Source organism: Melospiza georgiana, chromosome 1 (assembly GCF_028018845.1).
Source record: "Melospiza georgiana isolate bMelGeo1 chromosome 1, bMelGeo1.pri, whole genome shotgun sequence".
Taxonomy (NCBI): Eukaryota; Metazoa; Chordata; class Aves; order Passeriformes; family Passerellidae; genus Melospiza; species Melospiza georgiana.
In genome coordinates this window covers 103763925-103784112 of record NC_080430.1, presented here as the reverse complement: position 1 = coordinate 103784112, position 20188 = coordinate 103763925, and the positions used below count along the sequence as shown (strand labels likewise).

The 20188-nt window shown below is 43.8% G+C and overlaps 1 protein-coding gene across 7 annotated transcripts in view; it reads left to right on the top strand.

Annotated features, from left to right (window-relative positions):
• Positions 1–14585, top strand: part of MTCL1 (microtubule crosslinking factor 1) — a 102177-nt gene extending 87592 nt beyond the window's left edge. For 5 of the 7 annotated variants that reach the window (XM_058038916.1, XM_058038907.1, XM_058038898.1 and 2 more), the window contains 4 exons: positions 915–1220; positions 3462–3493; positions 5133–6687; positions 13325–14585. In XM_058038916.1, the coding sequence (XP_057894899.1) occupies positions 915–1220; positions 3462–3493; positions 5133–6687; positions 13325–13534 (2103 nt within the window). In that variant the 3' untranslated portion in view covers positions 13535–14585. Of the gene's footprint in view, positions 1–914; positions 1221–3461; positions 3494–5132; positions 6688–10266; positions 10325–13324 lie in introns of all 7 variants that reach the window. The other 2 variants (XM_058038931.1, XM_058038923.1) reach the window with 1 other exon arrangement.
• Positions 14586–20188: the final 5603 nt, after the last annotated feature.

The window sequence follows — 20188 nt, the reverse complement described above, 5'->3', positions numbered from 1 at the left end:
AGTGAATGACTTGCATTTTCAGTTTATTGTCACTGATCCAAACATGCTGCTCGAGCAAAACATCAGAGTTCTTATCAGATTCTTGCAGTCATTTATCATGTTTGAAATTATCACTTACTTCATCCATCCTGTTGTATTTACAATTAAAAGAGAGGTCGACCACATAATCTAATTTTAATATTGGCAATTTCACTAATGGTTCACTTTTTGAAAAGTGTAGAGTTAGTGGCTTTGATGCCCCTTCTATAAATACATGTTTTCCTGGAACATGTTCTGCATGCTTAATTCATCCCTTTGACAATGTTGTTCTGTACAAATACTCAACTTTTCAGCCATGCATTCAGGCTAGGCCATATATAAAACAAAGCTTTTGCGTTTTTTTAAGCATAATTTTCCACCTCTGGAAACAAGTGGTATACATAAAAGAGCAATCTTTGTGTTGCTGAGCAGAAGAAAAATGTCTTTGTTTTAGAAAAATGTCTTTGTTTTGATGAGAAGGCAATTCGCTCACCCTTCCATCAGCGTCTACTTGTACTGATATGAAAATTGCTTTTAAATAACAGTCTGTGTTGATTTGTTTCTTTAAAAACCAGATTACAGACAGATGCATTATTTTGTATATACGTATAAATTCAGTGTGTATATATGTATACATATACGTGTAAATAAGCAAAACTGTAGATATCTACATTTAGTTACCCAAAATCCCATGAGTAATGGCCTCAAAGTTCTGGAGAAGTCTCCCTTTGTGGAGGACCAGCAGAGCAAGGCCAGCATCCCCTGGAGGCGCACCCCTGGGGCAGGGCTGTAATCCGCAGGGCATGGGTGCCTTGCTCCCGGGGAAGGATGAGCCCTGCCACACGCCATGCACTGCAGAAGTAACTGCTGCTCCTCTTGGTGTGCCTTGTCCCCAGCTGCAGAAGGAAGCGAGCCCACGCAGGGGAGCTGGTTTGGCGTGCGACGCCAGCGAGAGCAGCCGGCGGCCGTTTGCGCCGCAGGGGAACCTCCGCGTGCCCCGTCCCATGGGCTCCCGCTCCTACTCGGACTCCGACACCATCCAGTTCGACGAGCGCTCGCTGTCCAAGCTGAAGGAGAGCGACCGCTGCAGCGGCACGGAAAACCTCTTCCTGGAGTCACTGTCCCTCGACTCGCCCGACGAGCCTGAGGAGCATCGCTCTCGGCAGCTGGAGAGGGAGAAATTCCTGACTGGACTAACAGAAGTATGAGCTCTTCTGCATTTTATCGTGCTGTCATGGTATCTCTTCTGTCAGAATCAGTACAGCTTCCCTGCTGTTGGAAGTGAGATATTGTGTCACAGGCACTGCTTACAGTTACCCAGTAGTAAATTTGGTGTGGACAGGTTTTCATTCCTTCTTATAAGCTGATTAGACCAGTGTCAGTCACCTGACAACTGGGAGCCAGCCTGGAGGTCCCAAAGATTAATTCATCTTGTGGCCATTTATGTTATGTATGAGAACTATATTTGACAAAACATATTGGCTTAGAAGGTCTTAAGTCATTTCCAATTATAAGTAGATACATATTTATGAAGAAACGTGGGCTTTACTTTGTTAGTAAAGCAGTAAGTGCTGTAGAGAGGCACTTCTGATTGTTCTGCCACATTTGCCTTCTGAGCAGATCAGCATGAGTAAGTGAGACGTTAAAAAGATGAAGTTATTTATCAGCAAAGTACCTACCCTGAAGTCAGACCATAAAGCTATAAAGATATAAAACACAGTGCTAAAAGATGACAGCAGGAAATGGCAAATGAAGTCTGTGTCCTCCACCATGGCAGGCTTATTTTCATCAGTTCCAGGTCTTCACAGTTTGTTTCTATTGTTTCTGAGTGAAACCAAGCATCCCTGTCCCCAAATGCTGGTACAAAACTGAAAGATTGAGAAATCAAGTTCTTTGAAAGGAATAAGAGAAAAAAGATTTACAGAGGCAAGAAATGTGACTGTCCTTGTTACATAGCTGTAGGTAGCTGTGTTCCAGTTAAATTTTCTTCCCTCAGTGCCATAAGTGTATTGCTGGCAGTGTGGGATCCCATATTTATTATTTCTTAGACTTTTTTTCCTTACATGTCCAAGTGCTCAGCGAAGAATGTTGGTAACACTATCAGGGAACGAAGTTTTGTGCCTAATTTTGATTGTTGTTCCCATTCCTTCAAATTCAGTCTGATATTCAGAGAAAACATCTCTTGCCTTTTCTGTTTTTCAGATATTACCACCATTAACAAAAGGGTGGACAGCAAAATTTGTTCTTGGTGATATTTGCATAGCTTCTTTCCTTCAAAGCTTGATTTGGGGAAACCTGGGCAAAGTAATTTTCCCTCAGAGGGTTTGCTGAAGCGAGACTGATTGGAGTTTAATGAGTAGCTTAACTGAGGATGCACAGAGGCAACTGCAGCTTGCTGACTCTACCTTCCACTGTATTTTCGTTTTGGTACTGACTGCAGTAGAAATCAATCCAGCCTTCACCCTGATTAAGCATTCAGTTAGGTCAGATTTACTCTGCAGTAACTCCACTGAAGCCACCGACGTTATTCCAGAATTATACCACAGAGAATGCAAGGAGGATCAGTTCACTACTATTTTTTTTCCCTGACCCAGGATAAATACCAGAAAGGTATTTGCTAAGCTAAGCAGTACTGTTTTTAAACAGTCCCAATTTGAAATGGACTTTTGGTAATGTTCTTGATTTCACGAGGTCAAATAAAATATGTACAGTACCAATGCTTTTTTCCCATCTGATCATATTTTGAATTCCCTGTAGTTTACTAGAAATATAAGTAAACAGAATAACTGTAGCAAATGCTTCAGAAGTAGCTATTTAAAACCCTAACTCATTATGGGAATTGTCACAGGGAAATAACTGCCATAAAAACATATTAATACTGTTAGCAAGCTGTAGGTATTCCATCTAGGAAACAAGCAAGTCTTCCCACACATTTAATATATCAAGCTTAAGGAATTTCATCTGGTGCCACTTGTTGGTTCCTAGAAAATGTATAATGAAATATTATGTCAAAGAAACTCCGTTTATCTTTTATTTCAGCACAGCTAGCCTCTAGTATAAAGTAGATTGCCTCTACAGAAAAAAGTCTCTCAAAAATATATACTCTGAAGCAATATATTGTCAAAAAAAGCACCTTTTTTGGCCCACATCTATTTGTGAATGCATGGAAATATAAAAGTTAAAAGCTGTTGTAGATTTGGCATACAGGCTTTACCTGTGCAGTGTGTTGTCCTGATGGCATTGCCCACTCTCCTGCCTATGTACAAAGTGAAGAATATTCCCACTGGCACTTTAAGAATCTATATCAGAGAGAAAATCAGACAGTTTTTAGAGACAAACATACCTGGTGCAACTAATGGGAAGTGAATGACGAAATACCCATAAGCTAATGCCGCCAACACCTTTAGAAATAACTTTTCCTGCTTGTTTCTGTTTTCATTCAGGAGGAAGAAACACACAAAGGAAATCTTCAAAGGTGAGTAAAACTTGCAGTGGAAAGCCCAGCAAATACTCAGCTGCTGGAGCTGGGACTCTCTGCACCCAAGCCACAGGCCCAGGACATAGCCATGCCACCTCCTAAACAGCCTGCAAGCCAGATTAATGGATTCACCCAGGGATTAATTTGTCTCAATATGCTTCAGTTCTACTCTGATTAACTTGGGCCACATTCAGCTGTCATGCACAAAGACCAAACTCTATGAAAGTGTGTGAAGCTGCAGCTTACAGTGAAATCTACGCCTGCCTTAGCAAGCAGTGCAGTACACACTACAGACATCCATAAGGAAAGGAAACTAAAACTTTTTCCGTAAGGGAAAAAAAGTAAAGGAAAACACTGGGTTGCTGAGGACACGATATGCTGCTGCATGTCAGGAATATTTTGCTTTAGACTGGTTCTAGTCTTATCCCATGGTTGAATACCGGCCTAACTCTAGAATGCATTACTTGTGCTTCTGGAGAGCATCTTCCAGCTCATTTTCATCCCAAAGGAATGAAGCCTGTGCTCTCTGACATTGCCCTCCTGATGCAAACCAGAGCATCGGTCCATGAGATCCATTCAGAAACCATACTTACCTGAATCCCTAACAGAGACACACCCAAACTGCAGCAGGAGCTCTTGATTCAGAGTGTGACTCACAGTGTGACTTGGCTGTATCCTTTGGATCACTGATCCATGAAAACCACTGCTTGCTGATTTCTCATCCAGTTTGAGTTACCTCATTGAACCAACTCTGATAAGTACACTCATTTGCATTTTTATTTAGTGCCATTCAAAAAATTTGATTTTTTTTTCTTAAAATAAAGCAGTAGGATAACTCATCTGAATGCCTGTGATTTGTACAAATTAGTGAAATGTGCGAGAGCCAAGAATTCAGCATTATCACTTAGAGAGATTCCCTTGGTTAAACTTCAGCATGTAGCAGCATTTCTGCTGGATGTCTCACATCACTGCACACCAGCTGTGCAGCCTGGGCAGTTCTCAGGAGTGGGGGTAGAGTTGATGATTTCCCAGCAGGTCAGAAATACTCTACACTTGCTTTGAAAAGGGTGCCTCGTATTGTGACAAACGGTCATTTCCTGTGAACAGTATAATTCTGAGATGCATCCTACTGCTCCACATTACAGATATTTGCCTAGCAGTAATCCATGAGAAAGCAGCAAGTTAAGAACCTCTACTAAACCATTTGGTACTTTTAATGGCACATCACAGATGTTTGTGTTCACAGCTATGTCAGAGATAATAAAAGGTGACTTAAATGAAAGAAAGAGCTAAAGGAAGGAAAACTAGGAAAAGGTTTTTCATGCAGAGGGTACTTGAGCACAGGCTCCCCAGGGAAGTGGTCATGGTATCAAGCCTGCCAGAGTTCAGGATGTGTTTGGATAATTCTCTCAGGCACATGGTGTCATTTTTGGGGTATCCTGTGCAGGACCAAAAGTTAGACTTGATGATCCTTGTGGGTCCCTTCAACTCAGGACAGTCCATGATTCAGTGATTGAAGTGGCTTTATATGTAAGCAGATGGTGAATGTTGGATTTCCAGAGTTTGCTGCTGAAAAGAAGTTACTTTGCAACAATTTCCTGGTGCATGAGTGACTGTTTTGTGTTCCTCTCTCTAGGGCAATGTCCGTTTCTTCCATGTCCGAATTTCAGCGCCTGATGGACATTTCTCCATTTCTACCAGAAAAAAATTTGCCTTCATCTGGCAGCAAAGATGATATAACACCTCCCTTGTCTCCTGATGATCTGAAATACATTGAGGAGTTCAACAAAAACTGGGATTACAATGACACTAGGAGCCATGGTGGGGCAACTGAGAAGCCTGCAGAGGGTTGGGCAGAAAGGACAGAAATTGGAAAAGCCGGGAAGGATCCTGCTTCAGATCCATTCCAGGCATCCTCATGGTACCTCACCACCAGTGTCACTATGACCACCAACACCATGACCAGCCCAGAGCACTGCCAGAAGCAGCCAGCGAGGAGTCTCAGTGTTACTGACAAAATGGGAGTGCGGGTATTCCACAGCCCGCCCGTTGTCCGTAGGTTCGATAACTCAGTGATAGCTGGCAGTGAAGGGAAAAACCAGGCTGAGCCAGACTTCCTCTTTTCTGTGACCAAAGCTATGGGGAACGTCACTGAGACTAAAGGTGCTTCCTCGGACATGTTTGGAAGGTGGTCTTGTGACCTGGCCAAACACCACAAAGATTTTCTGGAGAACGGTCTTCATCCCATTGAACGTCCTATTTGCACTACTGTGGGCTTTGCCTCACCCCTGCACAGCTTGGAGATGTCCAAGAACATGAGCGATGACATGAAGGAGGTCGCTTTCTCTGTCCGGAACGCGATACGCTCCAACTCCACGGAGCCGCAGTTCAAGGACACGGCGTGCCAAACCAACGGCATGAGGACCACAGGGACACAGACCACCCAGACCATCAGCGTTGGCCTGCAGACGGAAACCCTGCGCAGTATCACCAGCAGTCCACACAAGTGTCTGACACCAAAGGGGGGGTCCACGCCTGTCTCCTCACCATCCAGGAGCCTGAGGAGCAGGCAGGTGACCCCCGTCATTGAGAAGGTCCAGGCTAAGTTTGAACGCACATGCTGCTCCCCCAAATACGGCTCTCCGAAGCTGCAAAGGAAAGCCCTTCCCAAATCCGACCAGCCAAATAACCGGACTTTGCCTGGCACACCTCAGAAAGGATTCAGTGAGTCCGCTTGGGCTCGATCGACCACCACGCGGGAGAGTCCTGTGCACACCACTATCAACGATGGCCTGTCCAGTTTGTTCAACATCATCGACCATAGCCCCATCTTTCATGAGACCTTCCAAAAATGCCCCAGATCTGGCAGCCGGTCCAGGTCAGCCGAACCCAGGCCAGAACTGGGCACGTTGCAGGAGCCGTGTACAAATGCCCGTGGCAGATCACCCAGTCCTCTCCGTCTGGGGACAGAGACACAAAAGGAAGAAGGATCTGAGGTGACAAGTATTAGGCAGGACTTATCTGCTCCTCCAGGGTACACACTTGCAGAAAATGCTGCCAGGATCTTGAATAAGAAACTTTTGGAGCATGCCTTAAAGGAAGAGAGAAGGCTACGTTCACACAGCCCACCAAATCTTAGCAATGACAACAGCACAGGAGAAATTGTCAAAGTAGATCCAGGGTCCATAGAGGTAATGAATTTGCTTGTTTTTCCTCCTATAGCTAAGTGCACTCTTCTTTGAGCAAATGTATTATGAGTTCTCTTGCAGTCCTACTGAGTATTTACAGTGAATATCCTAGTCCTGTCTTGGTACCACCAGCAATTTCCAGTCATGAAACTTTGGATTAGTCACTGAAGAATGCATGAAAGAATTGAATTTCTATCCTGGCAGCTTATTTGGCTTGAAAGCATCAGAAGAGTTTTATCCTTTATGGGATAAAAAATTGTTCTTCCATAAATGGTTGGGATAAGGGTTTTCTGTCACAAAATGCACCACATGTTACAGATACTCTAGGAACACTAGGTTTGAATAAATTTTTTATGCTGGATGGAAAGGTAGATTCTTTCTCCTACACAAGAATGGGCCTTAACAAGTTCGTGTGAAAAATAGTCTCTACAGTACCCTGGAGCAAAACTTCAGGGCCTTCAGCATATCTTTTCTGAATGTATCTGATTAAGTTTGGCTCAGGTCTGTGAATGTGATTGAATGGCATGATGTTTGGTACTGACTGCTGCTGCCTCACAAAAATAACAAAAAGCAAAAAATACACATGTAATCAACTAATCTAGACACATACCTATTTAGTGTTTAAGAACTCCTTGCTGATATTTTGTCAAGTTATCATCTGTCTCAGCAAGTGTGCCCACATGTTGGGGGTCAGTCTCAGGTGCAACAGCAATCAACAAAAAAAGAAAGTATAATGATGGATGAAAGCTTTCAGTTACCAGTATTTAAACCTCCTGTTTCTGGTGAACCTCTGAGAGCACTTGAGACTCTTACTCTTAAGAAGCCCAGAAAAGCTGAATTATGCCCAGCTCTTACATGCATATATTGCCTTTCTTGGTACAGCCATGAAAAGGGGTGTGCGCTGCTGGTTGGTGACAGTCCCCAGGGCAGAGGCTCCTCATCCTCTCTGCCCTGTGCTGCCCCTTTGGCATCCTAGTCTTGTGGTGAGCCCTGGCTCCAGGGAAGCAGCTGCTTGACCCCTGCACACCCCATACACCCCTGCACGCCCCATACATGCTCTTTGCCTTCTCTGGGCAGACTCCTACTCCCCCTGCCTCAGATACCTTAAAAATGGAAGGTTCAAACCCCACTTTCTAACTCAACATTTGGTATGAAGGATTTCTGAGAGCCTGAGTGCTGAAACCTTTGCTCTGCAGTTTTCCTTGCACTAGTGGGTGGTTCTCAATGTACAGTCAGTTCCTATTTTTTTAGGTATTGCTCAGAGGATGTAATCTTTTTTTTCCTAACAGACAATCCAAACCTAAGTTTGGATTAGGTTTATTCCCTATGTGCAGTTTAAACAGATAAAAGCAGGGAACTTTTTCAATTAAAAAAGGAAAAGAAACCACATGCACATTATAAATACTAGCAAGTGAAAGTGGTCTTTGTGCACAAACCTCAGAGTGAATAAAGGTGGGAAGCAGCCTCATTTATTTGACTTTTTCCAGCTAACTCTGTATTTTGTCCTTAGTTTGAAATACTGGGAATACGCTACTGGTCTGTATTAGGAAGTATATTTTTACTCTGACAAGTTCAATTCAGCTTTGCCTTCAAGGTAACCCTGGAAACTCTTGATTTCCTCCTGTATCTTTTAACTGCCTCAGTAGATTTCAAATATAGGTAGATAGATGTCATCCCAGATGATCACAAATTGCTGTTGGCAAAACACAAACTAGCAATGGTACCTGAGTTTGATGCACAGAGTGATTTGGGTCAATGCTATTTAGCAAAAACTCATTGACTATCAAACTGGCAGAAAACTGCTCCTTTTTGTGAATTCTCAGTATCTTTTGCCTAATTTTTTGAGTTATGAGCCCTAGAGCTAAGACTCGTTTTTCCTTGCAACTCCTATGTGACTGTTATGACTCTAGTCTAGAGGCACAGGTTTTGTTCTTTGGCTGGTCCTGGCATTTCTCAGGAATGTGGATTGAAAAGGAAACTGGTGGGCATTCACACAATGAGCTTAGCTTTTCCTAGCTGAGGTGGTGCTCTGGAAGATGTACTCAAGGGAAGCGTGGGTTTGCTGCTGAAAAGAAGCACCCACAAATAAGTTTAGACTCTGCAGGTGCCTTGGGTTATTTGTGGATTATCCTGACCACACAAATTACACTTTGTACAAATTCTCTTAGCACATTTTGTACAAAGCCAGACACAGCTGTTCAGGGAGTTATGATCTTGAAGGAGCAGGTTTGTGCTTGGGGCAGCACTGACACAATGCTTCCACCCACCAGTAGATCCCTGCTCTGCTTCCCTCTGACCTGTTGGTTTCTGGCCAAGTCAAGTGCCCTTCTTACTACCACACGCCTTCTAGATTCTGCAGCCATGGCATATAAATGACTTTTAAACTTGCATGCAGCACCTGTTGGTGACTTTTTCTCAATTTGAGCTTCTGAGTTATTTAGTTACATAATTTTCTTCTATATTCTTCTATATTCCTGCTGCAAATATGAAATCTAGTTCATATATTTATCTATTTATATACAAATGCATGTGCATGTGAGTGTATATGCATACAGAGCAGCAATAACTTTGTGTTTTCTGACTTGCCCAGAGCTGCTTACAGGCAAATTCATAATCCACATAGTGTGGCCTACTAGTGTCTTATTCTGTTAATTGAATAACCCCCTAACTTACATGTGTATCATAGGATTTATCCATTTTACTCTTAAAAATGCAGATTAGCATTATGTAACTAACAACATAAGCTCTTTAGGAACATTTTTGCTTTTATAACTAGCAAGGGTGTAGATTGTGGAGGTTACACAACAGTCCTGGACTGGGAATCAGACTCATTTCTGGAGAGAACACTGTGAAAGGAGCTTCCACACAGACCCAGAGATGAGAGAGCAGGTGCTGCATCCTCTGGTTGCCAGAGCAAAGCAGTTGCCACAGGCTTGCCACTGAACCACTCAGTATGGGAGGGAGAATGTTGAAAATCAGGGGGGGTGTTGGCAGAATTAAAGGGCTTTTGGTTAACCTTGGATTTCCCGTCCAGCATCACTGCTGAAGAGAAACAACGGAGAAAGGTGAGGCAAAGAGCTGCCATGAAACCTGAGAAATAGAAGTGCAAGCAACAAACAATAACAGCCATTTTCTTGCTTGTTAAAGATTTCCTAAGCAGAAACTCTCTCTTAAAATCAAATTAAGGGGAAAAAAAATACAGCTTTATTCCTCTCATAGTAATATGGTTTTTCCCTAGCCCAAATCAAGGTTGGCAAAGAAAAACAGACATCTTTCTTTGCTCAGTAGAAATGTTTGGTTTGTTTATACTGATATGTCCACTTCTGAAACTGTGCTAGGATTGTAAAAGGTTGGTTTGTTTGCTTCCTTTCTTTCTAAGTCTTTTTCTTCTAGTGGCTTGGCTTTTATTTTTGATTATTAGTTTCCTTGTGATAACACTGGTAACATGATCTGAATGAGTAGTAACATCGGGAGACTTCTTCCTTGCTGACATGAAACCTTCACTTTAAAAAAAAATAATCAATTAAAACAGTTCTTTCCAACCTACTTGCTTTCTTTTTCTTTTCTGTCTGTTCTGTCCAGAACCAAACTGTCTTATTAACTACCCCCTGGGGACTCTAACCCTGCCTGCCTCACTGCTGTAAGTCCTTTCTACCTTGTTTCCAGAGCTTTCCGAAAGCGGTCATTCTTGAACACGGGGGTCAACAGAGGGAAATAAATGGCCACAGCTCCAGAGGTATCAGCACACATCTGTGGGGTTCAGCACAACTCCAGGGGTATCAGCACACACCTGACATCCCTTTGGGGTTCTTTGTATGGGACAGTCAGGAAGAGTTCAGGACAGGAGCATATCTGCTGTGTCCTGTCCTGCAGCAGCAAAGGCTGTGAAGATGTCACACTTAAAATTTGTGCTGTTGGGGTTTTTTTGCTAAGCTTTTAAAAATTGGCAACATTTAAGACCAACACAAAGGTATGCAAAAGTGCTGGGGAGGGATTCAGATTTGTGACAAGCTTCAAAGTTGTTGTTTTTTTTCTTGACAAATGCACAGCACTGCACAGGGCTTCTGGCTGCCGCAGAATGCCTTCCCTCCAATTCTGGCTACAGCAGTAGGTGGAGAGGGCTGGGAAGGGGCTTCAGCACCAGCCTGGGGCTAAAGGCTAAAGTCACTTTGGCTCATTAAGAAGTCCTGCCCAGTGTCTGCAATTGCCACAGTAGAGGGAAGACTCTGTGCAGACATAAGCTGTGACCATCCACTCTGCCTCAGACAGAAGAGAAAACTGTTTTCCTTATTTATTAATATAGACATAGCCATGCTGGCTGACAGTCTGTTTTAGGAAATAGCTAGAAACTGAAGCTGAAATCATCTTTCCCATTTTCAGTGCTCAGGCTAAGAAATGCTGCCTATCCACCTACACCCCTGAGCAACTACCAAACTAAATTACCCACAGGTTATTTATTTTTTTGAAACCATCTTTAGCTATGACAGCTACATGTAGTAAGGGAGGAGGGGTTTTCACAAACCATTCTGCAGAGTTTCCTTGTCATGGCTGCATTTCCACACTGCAGGTGGGGACGACTGACTCAGCAGCCAGCACTTTATAAGATTATGCTGCCACTCACTTTTGGCCCTGGAGCAACATCCATCACCAGCACAGCCTTGTGTGCTGCTGGGCATGTGTACATCACAGATAAGATGAGCTTAACCTTGATGTTTGGTAAAAGCTGACCAACATCTGCAGGCGTGCTGGAGAGAGGCTTTTGAACAGGGAGGCAGCAGTTGAAATAAATTTTGTTATCGCTGTGCTAACTCTGATTTACTGCTCCAAAACTAGGATAAAGCAGCCAGGAGCAAGCAGCACTATAAAGATATCATTTTAAGCCTCCTTTTTGAAAGAGGCTAAGACAAAACCCACAAATCTCATAGCCTCAATTCACTGTGTTGTGCTGCCCATGACTGTTTTTGCACAGATGGATTTCTCTTAACAAATCTGAGTCTAGTGGCAGCTTTCACAGACCATATGCTGCCCCAGGCACAATGGGATAAGGTGAAGTAAGGACACACAGTCAATCTTTTTGTTAGCACCCATTTCTGTTTCAGCCTTACTGCTGTTTTAGCAAGGGTTGTGAAGTTAATGGCACAGAGATGGGATGGGGGGTGAGGATGCAGAGAAGAGGGGCTGCAGGCTGAGGTGCTCTGTGAGTGCTGAGGGCAGCTGGCCATAGCTCTTTCTCAAGCACTGGTGTGTAGCTGTAGATCACCCCACTGGCTGCATGCTGCCCAAAACACCTGGGTTGACCCTTCACTGAGGCTTTCCCAAGTCCAACAACGCACTCTCTCCAAAACACGTGTCACCAGCTCCATTTCTCATACCTCAGCTCTATGTCTTCAAAACTGGTCTTTCTGTCCTATGACATTCATGTTTGGTCTTCCACTGCAATTGAGAAGTTCAATGTTGTATCACATGTTTGTTCACTGTCAATCACATCATGTTACCTACTCCAATATTCTCCACCTTTAGTGACTATTCTCCTTCTCCATGCGAAACAGTGTGCTGAATCCCGGCCTCCCTGCTGCCCTGGTATCCCTGCGTCTTACTGTGCCACAGCTTTTCCTTTGCATTGTATCATTTCTGGTCTCTCTCTTCATCTATCATCAGTTTGCATTCTGACTTTGCTTTTTACTGAACTCTTCTGTACATTCCAGTGACTGCTGCTTGGTGTACACATTGCTAGATGTTGGCAAACTGCTCTGATTTGCTTTTATAAGTTTCAAGGTATGCAGTGAAATTCAGAAGTTTGGCTTTGGCCCTGTGAGACAGATTTGCTTCCACAGTCACTTATCTTGATGTAGGGAACATTCAGAGCAAGGCAGGAAGTGCACCTGTACTTTGAGCAAAGTGAATATTAAAAGCATTACCATCTTAGTGACAGGGTGAAAAATCACAGCTGCAGATTGTTTCTAATTGCAAAGGCAAGCTAACCAAGCCAGAACAGCAGAAACTCAGTGAAGGAATAAAATTTCCAGTTTCTTCTGTTTCTGTGAATGTTGCCTTTAACAAAGAGTAACTCTGAATCCTGTAACTCAGGCTTCAGCAGCTGGCAGTTAGCAATGGTGTTCCAGAAAATGAAATCGGTAGGTAAGCCTCATATTTAACCCAGCTGGAGATCATAACTACCCCTGTAGTCATTATTCTGTGCTAAGAAGTCTCCTGCATGTCAAGTCTGAATTCTGAAGGCGAAAAAAAGGAGACAGTGGTTGATTTTTCACCTGCCTTGCGAATGCCAAACCTAGGCTTTTTATGCCAGGTCAGCACTTAAAGTGTTGAACAGCGGAGTTTCCTGAATTATTATGCAAATGTACTTTTCAGCTCTTCTCTTTCTAGCACAAGGACAAATAGCAATTGAAAGTGTTTCAGCTACTCCAACTCACCCTCTTCCTTTCATTGTCTCCTTACCTGTTCCATAAATCACGGACACACCTGGAGCCCTCACGCAGCCGGGTGTTCGCTGCTTGCTTTTGTCCCGCGCCACGGCACACGCTTAGCTTTAGTTTGGCGGGTTTGTTTCGCAATTCTTCGCGCACCCCGGCGGTCTCTAACGCGAGTCACTAACCGCTGTTTTGCTCTCTTGGCTGCCAAGGAACTGCCTTGTTCTGCACTAGCCCCGTCCCTCCAACCCTGCTTCTCCCGGCCAGAGAGACCAGCGAAGCGGCGCCCACCGTCACGATGGGCCTCACATTCCCCCACTGCCTCACAGTCGCAGTCCACCGGAGACCCGGCGTCCTCAGAGGAGCGCGGAAGCGAGGAGCTGCTGGCAGAGACCCCCGGCCAGGGAGGCGAGCCGGCCTGACCACACACGGGAGCAGGGCAAGACACCCCTCGCCTCCACCAGGCCGCCCGCCAGCCATCCCTGCCACGACAGGAGGGAGGTCCGCTTGGAGAGAGAGGTCAAAGAATGTTCTCAGACACAGCTGCTGAATGTGCAACCTGGGGAAAACAGAGGTGTTTCTAGAATGAAACAGTTAATGTGCCTGTAATAACTTAATTTTTTTCATAGCCGAGAAAACTATTTTTGTCTCCATCTTTTCTACATACAGTATATTAACAAAAACAGCAAAAAAAAAAAAAGGGTTAAAATGATATAAAGTAAGATTTAAAATAAAATGTAAATTAAGTTTTAAGGGAATTTGAATACGTGCTCGCGCTCTCTCCAAATACTGACTGCCTTTTGGTTATATTTGCACTGTTACGTTTTCAGTTTTGGTTTTGGGTATTTTGGGTTGGTTTTTTTTTAATTTCATGTAAAACTAGGGTCTTAAGTTAATTTTATTCTATTTTAATGTCAGTGTTATCGGTTTTTAAAGGTAAGGTTCTTAAAGATGCTTCAACTGTCTGAAGCGATACCTTTTAAGTAGTGAAGAAAGCCATTAAGCTCGTTCACTAGACTTGTAATTAATTGAGATGGAGGGGAATACAGGTAAACACAAGTAAATGTGTGAAAAAAAAAGAGAAAAGAATGCCTCAGAAAGTCTTACAGAGTTAGCTGTAAAATACACCTACAATACTTGACTTGCATGCCTCTGGGTCCTCGCACTTTAGTGCATGTACATACTGCTACTGTACCATCACATAAATGTGAGTCAATCTGTTCCACTGTAATATTGTTGTGAATTTACCTGTACTGTACTTTTATCGTTGGTATTCTTGCAATGACTATACAAAAAAGAGTTTTTAAATTATTGTTAGCAGTTCAACTGGCTATGTACAGCATTTACTGAGAACTTCCTTCGTTTTGGAAAAACCATGGAAATCTCTGGGCATACTAAATTGTAACTGGTCTTGTTTAAGAGTCTGTTTGAGACCATGTGAAGTGGAATAAAACCCTCAATATTTACAAGCTGCTCGAGTGCTTCATAATGTTTTTTTTATGATGGTACTTCCCAGGTTCATTTAACAGGGGGACATAAAAGCCCCTGAGCTCCTCCTTTATTCATAAGGAGAGAAAAAAGCTTCCTAATATGAAATAAATCACAGCAAACCCAAATACTATGCTGTGCTCCACGGACTCCTGTGAGCACTGGATCAGACCGTGGGAAGGTTTCTAAATTCCATCCCTGAACTCCATAAGACATCTACTCACAGGGATTGTAGGACCCATCTTCCCAGTTTCTCTGTGGCCCTGTGGCTTGTTGTTTTCTCACTCATGGGAGTGAAAACCAGCCAGCTAAATGGAACACCAGAAATATGACACGTCCAGTATTAATCTAAGATTATGTACCATCTGCATTACGCACGGAGACCAATAAACAGGGCTTTTGTAAAACTGAAGGCTAACAATGAGAAGTAAATGCAGCCAAGAATTCACACTTCTGAGAGGTGGAAACCTCTCAAGCCACTTTGCCTAAGACCATCTGTTTGGCCACGTGCTTTCTCTGGAGCCCCAGAACTGCTCTGACTAGTTATCCCATTGCTGAACTGGCTTGTTCCCATTCTGTTTCCTTAGCTGAGGTTTTCTGAGGCTCATTTGCTGAAGAGCACCATCTGGGCTCCCTAGAAGCCTTCCTGGTTAGCTCTGTCAAGAAATAAGCCCTTCACATCCTGTCCTGCTGTGTCACAGCCAGCTTTCTAGGAAGTTTAATTCAGCTGTTGGATAAGAACAAATTCCCTGTCTCCCAGATCACAGCCAGTTTAGGTCTGATTTCTCCCATATCAGGTAGGGCTGTGGCTATTGACCCGAGGTCAAAATGTCCAGCTGTGGGTCATCATTACAAAACTGGGCAGTGAATGGACAGTACTGCTGTCTGATGGCTCTCTGGTGCCACAGTCAGAGCAAGGGGTGTCCAGGGCCAGTGCAGAGCAGCAATAGTCATCTTAGTGATAGCTGCCTTCCCAGCTGTCTCAAAAACCTCACTGCTAGGCTTGTTCATGAGTTTAGTACAATCTCCAAGTCTGAATGTCTAAAATTGTCCGTGGTGGCCATCCTGTTTGCTGAAAATCTTCCTCCTGCAACACATTGCTGAATTGTTGCACTAATTTGGGTTTGGGAGGGGAAGGAGGAGCACAGGCAAGAAGTGTTTTGAGGGTGAGCCACAAGAGTCACAATTATTGTTGGAGAAGACTAAGCCACAACTGAAAACTCCTTGTTTGTTTTCAAAGTAGCTTTGCAGGAATAAGGGGAAGGTTGCTGCTTCCTTAAAAGCTATTTCTCCTTCATGAAGCAATTGGAAGTTGCAAATGAATGAGCACTGTTGACATCTGGCAAGTAAAAATTGTGTTCTGTTTCTTGTGACAGCTATAATTTTTTTGTTAATGATGCACCAGAAAATTCAGGCCACTAATCTGTTACTTTGATGCCAGAGGATGGTATTTGCCTTTCAAGTCAAGGATACCCCAGTTTGCAGAATTAGCTGCTGGCCATCCTGAAGATCTGCGAGGATAAGCAGCTGCCTGTGGCTTGACAGATAAAGTGCTTCTGAAACAGCAGGAATCACTGAAACAAAAGCCAGAGAGCAAGCAATAGCAAGAAGGAGAAGGTTAAGCACAAATAGAGATTCTGTGGGTAATCTTAAAAAGAATGACATTAATGAAACATAATCTCCTTTCTAGTCTAATTAGTGAATACAGTGACATCGAGAAATATCCCATGTTTCTACTGACTCTGGAAACAGCAGCGTTTTTCTCTTCCAATATAGCTGCTGGGGGGTTTGGGACATTCCTACCCACCTCCACATTATTCCATCATGCTCCATCATTACTTACATAAATCATAAAAGAAATGACAAGTCTCTAGTCCATCTGAAGTCCTTTTACAATCTTCTGAGAGAAAATAAAAAGCCTTTTTAGAAAGTCTGCAGCTCAGTGTCTATGGGGTATCTGAATTGTTGCCTCATGAATAATCAGGGCAGGAGAAGCCTCACAGATTAGCACACAAGTTAGTGTAAGGGGATGTGAATACATGTGTCACAGCTTTGTTTGGTAAGGCTGAAATAGCTGGATTTCACCCAGGGGTTTGTGGTGCCAGAGACAATGGCTTTGGGAAATCGCCTGCTCCTGCAATACAGAGGGCATCAGGAGCAGGACTGTGACCTGTGGCATCCCTCCCAGCCCAGACGACTTTTGAGGTGGCTGTGGCACCCCAGGGTGATGGCATATCCTTCATGTCACAACACTGATGTGTCCATGGGGGTACCATGAGGAGGAGAAGTCCCCCCTTTCTCCCACTTCCTGCCTCTCCACAGTCACCTGCCCGTGCTGTGCTCCACTTTGCACCCCAGGGACACATGGATATATACCAGTGGCAATGGTGTATGGCCTCTTAACTCGCTGACCCAAAGCAGGACAACCTGGCAACACCACACCTGTGTGGTGCCTCAGTGCCTGGAAAATGACCAGGCTTGGACCATCCTTCCCCATTACCCTTTTCCCTTCACATCCTCCTCTGCACAGAGCCAATCTCCATGACTATACAGTACCCCAAGGGATGTATTTTCTCAATTGAGGTCTGATTTCTCCTGTATCAGATAGGGCTGTGGCTATTCCTACTCCTTTCCTGAGTATCTGAACCACCAAGCCCTTCCATGGTCTCTTTGGAGGTATCCCATTTCTCACTCACTCCCTGTTCCCCAGTTTTTACTTCGTTATATGTAAATCATTGTAACCTGCTGGAGTATTATTAAGCTGCTGAGTACATATAATTTTCATACAAAATGACAGCTAATGTCTTCAGACTCCACACAGCCCAGTCTGCTTCACAGAGAGGTATAATAGCTTTGAGCAAAGTCTGCTTCCCTTCCCTGTTATCATCCCCTTATCCATCATGTGGGAGTATGAGACATTGTGCCTCAGGTTTGGGTGAGAGAGGTTACTGCCTTGCTATAGATGCCTCTAGAATAGAAGTCTAGAACCTGTCACTGAAAACCATTTTTTATTCCCTATCAGAGCAGATTTAGGACTTCTCTCATTATTCAATCTTCTTTTTTTGGCATACCAACACTTTCTGGAGGCCAGTGCCCAAATCACCAAGTGCTCTCAGGATTTCTCATGTATTTTTTCAGAGGATGAAAAAATCCTGAGAGCACTTGGTGATTTGGGCAGGATTTCACTGTTGAGGGAGGGATCAATGGGCTGCTCAGCAAAGGCAGTGCAAACTCTCATCCTGAAGCTGGCCTGAGGAAAGGTGATGCTCCATCCTGAGCAAGTGTTTGGAGGCAAAGCTGGGGCTGGGGCTGCACAGGCCCAAAGCAGCTCCTCAGAAGTCCCTGGTTTGGCAGCCAAGTCCCCAATTTGACAGCCATCACTTGCAGGTTGGAGCTGCAGGTGGTGAAGAGGTGGGTGGCAGAATGTGCCCTTCCTGGGGACAGGACAGGGGAGCCCAGGGCGGTAGACTGAGATCTGAGGAGAGAAGGTCATAGAAAAAGAAAAAATCAGTGTACTTGGCAGCTGCAAGCAGATGGATATCTCAATGAGGAGAAGAAAGAAGGTGGTTTGGATATTGAGTTTTATATGATTCTCTAGATGGCAACAAGCCTGGCTGAGCTATGTAAGCAGATACTGCACTAAAAGGGAAGAGTGCCGTTAGGCCATGAAATGTGAATCCTGTTAAACCTCAGCAATAGCAAATAGCAATTTTTGGTTTGTCCTTTAAAATCCCTAGGTTGTTTGTTTGGGGTTTGAGTTGTTTTTTTATATACTATAATTATACTTTATAATTTCTACAGTAAGACTTTAGAATACTGTTACACACAAAAATGTCATGGACTCAGGTACTCTCCTAATCCTCCTGCTGCTCCTCTCTCCCACTGTGATCCATCTGGATTAGCCTGCAGAGGAGAGAGCTGAGTGCAAATGGATAGGCTCATCCCACAGGTTGTGCTCAGCAGGTGCCTCTTTCTCACTGAGCTGGTTGGAACCCACCTGGCTCAGAAATATCAAGCCCTGCCATAATAGAATAGGGCATCATTCTGGGGTTGAAAAAATTACCCCTTTGAAATAGGAGATGAGCAGTCAATGCATTTTAGCTATTAAGAATTGCAATGTTAAGTGCTTAGCAATTTAGAACATCAATCTCATTGATTTTCTGCTCAGGGAAGAGACTTAAGCAACTTAAGACATTTGGAGAACTTTTGTCACAAATCTTTGACTACAGCTTCAGCGTGTTTGTCTTTAAAGTACAGCCTCAATTCCTGATGTTGTCTGGGAGAAGACAGGTATTGTGTTGTTACTCACTGCATTTTCTGCACTCTGCATTGTCAGGACTGAAAAAAAATCCACTTTGCATATATGAATGAGAGGAAGAACAATAAAGGCCATGATTTTGTCACAGCTATTTCCATGACAAAACCAAAGACTTTTGAGAGGGAGTTTTCTTACTACAATGTCACTGTGATTTGTCATGGAAATCACATTTCAAACAAAAACAAAGCCCTGGCTTCACAAATTATCTGTGTTCCTCTTAGTCTGTGATGCTTCTGACAACACCTCTGCTTCATAATGTGCACATAAAAATGTAAGTTAAATATGTTGCACAGTCATACTAGACATATTACAAGTAGGTTCTGATGTGTACTCAAACAAAAGAATTTTTTTTGAGTAATAGGACCATTAAATAGTTGGAAGGAAACAACAATAAGAAGTTGGGAAAGACAGAGCCCCTGGAAACCAACTGGACTGTGTTTGATAAACAGTGAGTCTCATTCTGATTTCCTGGAGAGCAGCCCCAGACCTGTGCCTTGGCTGTAGCGAACCTTGAGTGGTGTCACTTTCATGGGAGGACACACAAAGGGACAAACCTTGCCTGTCTATGACACTGACAGCATCTCTCAGCAGCAGTCCACATTTGGGTGACAGGGAAACTGCAGCTGATGAGCTGCACTGTGCTGTGCTTTTCTCAAAAAGACCCAGGGTCTTCAGCAGGACAGACTGACTTGCCACACTGTGAGTCCTGAGGAACAAACACAGTGACACTCAGTGCAGGAGACATGGTGGGACACTGTTCCCTGAATTATGCAACATTTTTCACATCAAGAACAGAAGCAAAATTATTCAGAAACTGCAGCACTATGGGATAACACCTCCTCAGGTATGTGGGTTACTTTTACTCAGCAAATAATTAGTGCATCTTCCTAGCACAGAGCTAAATAATTTAGCACTTGGAATTTTCCCACTCAGAAGAGTCTGCCTGAGCTCTCGGTGAGCAGGCCTGGTTTAGGTGACCAGCAGCTCCTCTGATCAACATCAATCCTCCATGAAGAACTGGGAGAACCTCCACTTGCTATGGACCCTGTCTCACATAGCCCCTGCCGGCTCCCAGAACCAGAACTGGTTTATTTAGCTGTCCCACGACCAGGGTTTCTGGTTTCCCTGAGAGGAGTTAGTTACCCAGAAATCATCCCTGCACAAGCACAGAATATTCTTCTGCTGCTGGTTCTTCAGGTTGGGCAGAGGCAACTCTGAAACTGCAATGGAGCCAGGATGGAGAATGGAGTGAGGAACTAGACCACTGTTA